Source organism: Peromyscus eremicus, chromosome 6 (assembly GCF_949786415.1).
Source record: "Peromyscus eremicus chromosome 6, PerEre_H2_v1, whole genome shotgun sequence".
Taxonomy (NCBI): Eukaryota; Metazoa; Chordata; class Mammalia; order Rodentia; family Cricetidae; genus Peromyscus; species Peromyscus eremicus.
Genome location: NC_081421.1, coordinates 81,460,900 through 81,467,729, shown reverse-complemented (window position 1 = coordinate 81,467,729; position 6,830 = coordinate 81,460,900). Strand labels below are relative to the sequence as shown.

Below are 6,830 nucleotides of genomic sequence, written 5' to 3'. Positions count from 1 at the left end.
CAAAATAGGACTCACCGTGGGGGCAGCATAGGGATGAAATGATCAACAAACCCCAGAAGCAGGCGAAGTGGCCTCATTTGCCTGAGCCTTAGTTCCTTGGTCTACAAAACGAGGACAGTGGTAACAGCATTCGCCTAATTGAGCTTTTATGAGGATTAAATAACTTAACACATGCAAAGTGCTTAAAACAGTTCACAGTGCATAGCAAGAGGCCAATAAACACCTGCTTTCCCAGCTGTTGCTGGGGGCGTGGAAGGGGTGGTGGACAGAGAGTACACAGACAGGACAATAGAAATCCAGGCCAGGGGCTGGAGAGATGGCTCAGTGGTTAAGAGCACTGGCTGCTCTTCCAGAAGTCCTGAGTTCAATTCCCAGCACCCACATGATGGCTCACAACCATCTACAATGGGATCAGATGCCCTCCTCTTCTCTCTGAGGCTCTCTTCTCTCATGCAGGCACTACACCCAAGTAGAGCTCTCATATACATAAATAAATACATCTTTAAAAAATAAAAATAAGAAAAGAAATCCAGGCCAAAGGAAAGGAGGCAGGCAGTTAGCTGAACAAGAAAGGCAACTATGGGAGGTAGGCACTACCAGATGAATGACACTACAGCAGCTTTGGAGCAGTGTTGGGTGGAGGCAGAAACTCAAGACCGACCCAGTGTGAGAGGGGAACATGCCTTGCCGGCTCCAGCCACCAGGTGGCAGCAACACAGGGGTCTGCAGCTGGCTTTGCTTCTTCACCACCCACAGGGACGTGGATCAAAAAAACAAAACAAAAACAAAAAACCCGCCACCTACTGGCCATGCCTAGGTATGTGTTCTTCGACTTGTTGACAGTACAGACGCCAGTCAGAGCAGGAGGTCACCAGCTACCCCTGTTCCCTGAGTTCTGTGTGGTGACCTATCCACTCAGAGGATGGAGGCCCAGACTGGAAAAAAGGACAAGCAAAGCCTGGAAGACCCCAGGAGATCAAGGGGACTCCGCTACTGACTGGTCGGTAAGCTTGCCGTCTCTGGCCCACCTAATAGAACTCCCCCAAAGTCTCATTAGCACAGAGCCCTGGGCGGGCTGACTGAAGGAAGAGGAAGGCAGGAGGCTGGGGAACACACCTGAGGCTCTGTTGCCTCATGCCAAGGTCCTCCAGAACTCAATAGATGGCATCTGGGTATCTGCTCCCCTCCCCCACATCGGTTCTTAGAATTTCAGTGGCTGTAGGAGCTGGTGCTCAAGATTCAGGGAAAGGAGAAGGCAGAGGCAGCCACCGTGGTGTGTGTAGGCCCTGTGTGCTTACAGGTGTGTTAAATGAATCTGAAGGTCAGCCATAAAAGGGGAAGGAGCCCCTGAACGTGGGGATGGGGCGGAGCACCCAAGGCCTAAGAGGGGCACTTGTGGGCATATAGGCTTGGGTGGTCGCCAGCAGTCCCCTCTTCTGTTGTCAATTGCCTTTGGGAAGTTTCCTCTTCATAAGAAATCGATTTAGTTCTGACTGCAAGAGTCAAAGGCCACAGAACCCGGGAGAGCCTAAGCGGGACTTTCAACAAGTACCCACCACCCCACCATGTGCTCACTCTAAATGAGTTCAGTGCTCCACCACGTGCAAGTCACAACACAAGAGCACTGTAGACATTTCTAGATCCTGACGCTGGCCGTCAGGTCCAGCAGGGGCGTGGAGAGGGAAGGACAGGCAACCCTGATGATGTGAGGTAGATCCGACTAGGCGTTCTGGTATCTTCTGGCTGAGGCGACCGGGGAAGCTGAACACCACCAAAGGGCCTCTTTATCCCCTAAGGGATTCCATCGTCTTGTCAGAAATAATATTCAACTTTAAGATATGAGTAACAGTAGACTTAGGTCCTAGCCTAGCAGCTCGGACACTGGGGATGGAGCTACAGTTAACTGATCTGGACTGTCCGAAAACACGAAATTGCAGAAAGGCGGCCTGATCCCAGTTGAATGGTAACAGACTAGTCGCAGCCAGATGAGCAGGAGGTTCAAAGCCCTAGGACCTATAGTGGTCCATCCCAGCTCTCCTTACCATTACACTGAGGTTTACTTCAAATCTATTAAGATCTACTTTTAGATATGCAGAAAAAGTACATATAAAAAATTCATTTTATTTAAGAAAAAAAATGCAGACTGGTGAGTAACCTTATCATCGATTGGCCTGTGAGGAGTCACAGAATTCACAGGCAAGAAGCCCTGCATGCCAGGTGCCTGCCTGGCCTCTCCCAACAGGCCAGAATCCAGTGGAGGAAAGGATTTAGGAAGACCTCTCCTAGAGACCAGGAAGGCTGGCTGGTTCCGCAGGCCATTTCACGTGTAAAGGGCGGGCGACCCGCGGTCTGGGAAGAAGGTCAAGTTCTCTCGGGCTGACCACAGGTGGAGACAAGTCACTCTGCCTTCGGGGAAGTGACCTCTGCCTCTCTCTTCTTCTTTCAGCCAGGGTGGGGGCGGGGTGGGAGGAGTTTGAGTCTCCTCAAGCTCAACCCACCCCATCCTCCCTGGTCTCCACTTCAGAGATCAACCCTGGAGAGACTAACTCTTCCCCCCATCCTGGACAAGACTGTGCTGGAGTCAGGGACTGCTGGGGGAGGGTCCAGTCTCTGATGGCTAAGATGGTAGTGTAGTGGTTCTCTACTGAATACGTGCCTGCTGCCTGATCTTTTTACCTGAAGAGACAGAAGGGGGGAACTGCTTTAGAGGGCCCTTCCTCTCACGCCATCTGGTACCCAGCCAAGTTCAAGCCCCTCAGGATGGGAAAAGGCAGGAACCTCTCGCTCCTCTCTTGCCCACTCCACACAGAATTCAAGGATGCCGTGCACAGCGGTGTGGAAGCCCAGCTGATGAGGGCGGAGGGACCAGTCTTACCTCGTAGGTCCAGGGACTGCAGCTTTCCTGAGGGGCTGCATCCTGCCTCGAGGGGCGCTAGTGGTTGGAAGATTCGTTCTCTGGGGAACAGGAGCTTGGTGGGGATTAAGAAGAGATAAGGAGGAGCAAAGTTCAGCTGACCTCCTCCAAAGGAAAGACGGGGTGAGAGGATGGGCCTCCTCAGCCCCGGTTTCCCGTCTGCAGCTGGAATGGCAAGGATGACGGTAGCACAGCTGGAGCGGGTACGGCCAAGCTGGGCCATGCAGATGTTCCTCTACCTAGTGCTTTTTGTTTTTGTGTGTGTGTGTGGTTTTTTTTTTTTTTTTTTTGGTTTTTCGAGACAGCGTTTCTCTGTGTAGCTTTGCACCTTTCCTGGCACTCACTTGGTAGCCCAGGCTGGCCTCAAACTCACAGAGATTCGTCTGCCTTTGCCTCCCGAGTGCTGGGATTAAAGGCGTGTGCCACCACCGCCCGGCTTTGTTTGTTTTTTTGAGACAGGGTCTCTCTATGTAGCTATAGCTGTCTTGGATTCACTATGTAGACCAGGCTGGCCTTGAACAGAAATCTGTCTGCCTCTGCCTCCCAAGGGCTGGGATTAAAGGTGTGTACCACCATGCCCAGCTCTAATTTTTTGTTTGTTTGTTTGACGTGTCTTTATATAGCTAAGCCTGGCCTTGAACTCCTGATTCTCCAGCCTCTACCTTCCAAGTGCTGAGATTAATTACAGACATGGCCACCATGCCTAGCCTGACTGTGCATCCATTCCATCTTACCTCTGTGCCCTGTGGCACTTGGAAGCCCTTTCCGGGTGGAGAGAGAATCTGGGGGTAGGGCACTTTTGCCAGGCGGTACACTCCGGCTAGTGAGTGGCATTCGAGTGGCGGGCTTGGGGATGGCTGAGGGGACCGGTAATCGACTGGAAGACCTAGCAGCCGCTCCCTGGAGTCGGGATGAACACTGAGAGTTGCTAGTCGAGGGCTGTAGGGCTAGGACTGGTCTGACAGGGACTGGCGGGCCTGTGGAGAGGAGTAACGACATTTCAGGGTGAGTCCCACCTCCTCTCTCCCCCGTACCGGCTTCCCCCACATCCTGGCTGCCCAGGGTCTCACTTGCTGTTGTCCGTGCGCTGGGCCCAGCTTTCCGCCGGGGTGGAAGAGCTGATTGTGCCAGAGGAGAGAGTGCTGGGCTTCTGGCTACAGGGAACAGATTGCAAGTGGGCGATTCCTGAAACAGAGCAAAGAACAGAAAGGGACTAGAATGGAGGCAGCATGTGTTCTGCTGGCTTAAGGCATTAAGGGGAAGAAGTAGGAGGCAGGCCACTGTCTAGAACCAGCGAGGAAGAGATTAGCTGCCAACAAGATCTGGGGTAGGTGCTTTCTTTTTTCTTTTTAAAGTCATTTTATATTTATTTATTGTGTGTGACATACATATGGGGGTCAGAGGACAACTTGTGGGTGTCAGTTCTCATCACGTAGGTCGCAGGGTTTGAACTCAGGTTCATCAGGCTTGGTAGAAAGTGCTTTTACTCACTGAGCCCTCCATCTCACCAGCCTATTATTATTTTTTGAAACAAGGGAGTCATGTAGCCCAGGCTGGTTTCAAACTCAGCACATAGCCCCTCGAGGATGACCTTGAACTCCTGATCTTCCTGGCTCTACCTCCGGAGTCTTGGGATCACAAGTATGTACTTATACATTTACGTTTACCACATCCATTGACGTGATGCTGGGGATCAAACCCAGGGCTTTGTTGATGCTAGGCAAACTCTACCTACCCGGCTCCACCTCCAGCCCAATTTACTTAACCCCAACAATTCCATGGGTAGAACAGCTTCCTGCCTCTGGCCGGTGAGGGAACCACCCCTAGACCTTCAGGGTCTCGGGAAGCTTGTCTAGGGGCAGACATGCAATCCCACTCTCCACACTCACCTTCTTTGTGCTGGGGGGCTTCTTTCCAGCTGTCACCCGAACAGCCCTGACTGACCCCTTTTTATCGCTGCTTCGGGGTCCAGCGAGGCTGCGTGGGGATGGCGTGCTCCAAGAGCTCACGGTGGGCAGCAGATCTCGGACAGGGCTGTCCTTCAGGACAAACGTCTCCCGCCGAGGGCTGGGCTTCCCTCTGGGGCTGGGCTTCCCAGGGCCTGCCCCTGCCCGCTCACGATCTTGCAGGGCACACTCCTCTAGCTGAGCTGCCAGGCGGTTGGCTTCATCGAGGATCTCCTCCAGCTTCTCTGGGCTGAGAGGGCCCAAACTGAACCTCACACCCTGGAGAGCAGGGGCGACCGCATTCGGGTTCGGGTTACTCCGGTGAGAGAGGCCCCTTCGAAGTGGTTTCTCTGCACTCGCCAGTACTGTCGGGTCTTCCTCCTCATGACTGAGAAAACAAATATGGCGCCATACCACACAAAAGACAGCAGAAGACATTCCTGTAGTGGAGCCAGGGACAATCCCAAACCCTGACTCCATTTTGGCCGTGAGAACTGCCGTTAGGTGAGGAGAGACCTGGTTCTACTGAGGCCCAGCAAGCCTTTAGCATCTCCTGTTTTCTTTCGTCCCCACTCCCCATTTTCTGAGACAAGGTCTCAACTCTGTAGACCAGAATGATCTCAAATTCAAAATCCTCTCTGCTTCCACCTCGTCTGTGGGTACCCTCCTCTGGTCTATTCTGGTGTGTGTATGTGTGTGTGTGTGTGTGTGTGTGTGTGTGTGTGTGTGTGTGTCCGGGGTGGGGTGGGGGGGTCTGCACGCCCGATGCATTCCACGGGCATGTCTCAACATGCCCAGCACATTTTCCTTTCATTTACATTGAACCCTACATTTCACTCCAGTTTCTTCGTTCTCCTCACCAGCATCCGAGTTGTGTCCTTAGAGACCCAATTCCTCCAGACTGCTGGCATCAGCGTGCACTGTACCCTGCTAAATTACCAACCCCAGCTCTAGAGGCCAATAAGTTAACACTAAAGGTTACAGCTAAAGATGTATTGTTGGAGGAAAATAGTAAGTAGGATAAAGGGGCTGGTACCTGTCAGATGGGGACAGCCCTCCAAAGTCCAAGGTCTCATCCGCAATGAACTTGACATCTGAAGGGACGAGAATAAACGCCATCTATCAGTCCCTGCAGGCTCTCAGGGCCTCATTCCTCCCTCCGTGGCTTCCTTACCTTCTTTCAAATCCTCCATGCCCAGCCAGCAGAAGCGAGTCAGCTTAGACCTGAGCAGGAAAGACAACATGCCTACCTCAGGTATCTATCATCCTGCCCTAGGCCCCCATCTAGACTCGGGGTGCACTATCTGGGGTGGGGAGGCATGGTGGTGGTAAAGCAAGATCCCAGGAACAGCACGTGCCCCCGAAGCTAGCCCGTTATTTTCGGGAAAGGTGCAGAGAGAGCGCTCGTGCCCCAACACCTGATGGGTGATCTGCCTCTCCTCAGTCGGGCAGTCTGCGCACTCCACCTCCCTCCTTGTTATTATCCGGGATTTTCCTCCTCTCTCCCCCGCCCCTCCCGCCACCTTTCCACTTCCCGGCACCACATCCCCGCCACACCTCCGGCGCGCACACTCCGTTTCCACTTCCCACCCCGCCTCACCGTCCACGCAGGATGCTTTTCTTCTACAACCTCCCAGTTCCCGGGAACAGGCTCCCGAGGGGCGGAGCTTCTTTCGAATTTCCTAGGCTCCACCCACCCCTGCCACACGCGCACAGCGATTGGCGAGCTCATGGGGGCGGGGCTGAGGCGGGAGCCGTCGGGAAGTCTGCAGAAGAAGGTTGTCGGGTGCAGCAAAGCTCCGTTCCCAAAAGGACTCCATCCGGGGGGCTTCGGAGGGGCGGCGGGCGGAGCCGCAAGTGTGCGCGCGCGCGTGCCCGGGAGCGCCTCCTTCTCCCTGCCTGCCAGAACCCACGAGGAGCGGCCACAGGGGGAGAACCCGCCGACCAATGTGGGTTTGGAGCCCCGCCTC

General features: G+C 53.9%; 1 protein-coding gene across 1 annotated transcript; it reads right to left on the bottom strand.

Moving 5' to 3' along the window:
* Window positions 1-2,871: 2,871 nt before the first annotated feature.
* Window positions 2,872-6,296, bottom strand: Psrc1 (proline and serine rich coiled-coil 1). The gene is made up of 4 exons (XM_059264964.1): window positions 5,897-6,296; window positions 4,804-5,248; window positions 3,649-4,099; window positions 2,872-2,969 (listed from the first exon to the last, which is right to left on the bottom strand). The coding sequence occupies exons 1-4, from the start codon at window positions 5,977-5,979 to the stop codon at window positions 2,872-2,874; spliced, it is 1,077 nt and encodes a 358-aa protein (XP_059120947.1). The 5' UTR covers window positions 5,980-6,296.
* Between the last annotated feature and the right edge of the window lie 534 nt (window positions 6,297-6,830).

What these genes read in the sequence shown, in the direction of transcription:
- Psrc1 (XM_059264964.1), bottom strand. Translation starts at nt 5,979, where the DNA reads ATGGCGTTTATTCTCGTCCCTTCAGATGTCAAGTTCATTGCGGATGAG. An exon ending in GGGCTGTCCCCATCTGACAG is followed by an intron (nt 5,249 to 5,896) that starts GTACCAGCCCCT and finishes TTGTTTTCTCAG; the next exon opens with TCATGAGGAGGAAGACCCGA. An exon ending in AGCCCCCCAGCACAAAGAAG is followed by an intron (nt 4,100 to 4,803) that starts GTGAGTGTGGAG and finishes GCTCTGTTTCAG; the next exon opens with GAATCGCCCACTTGCAATCT.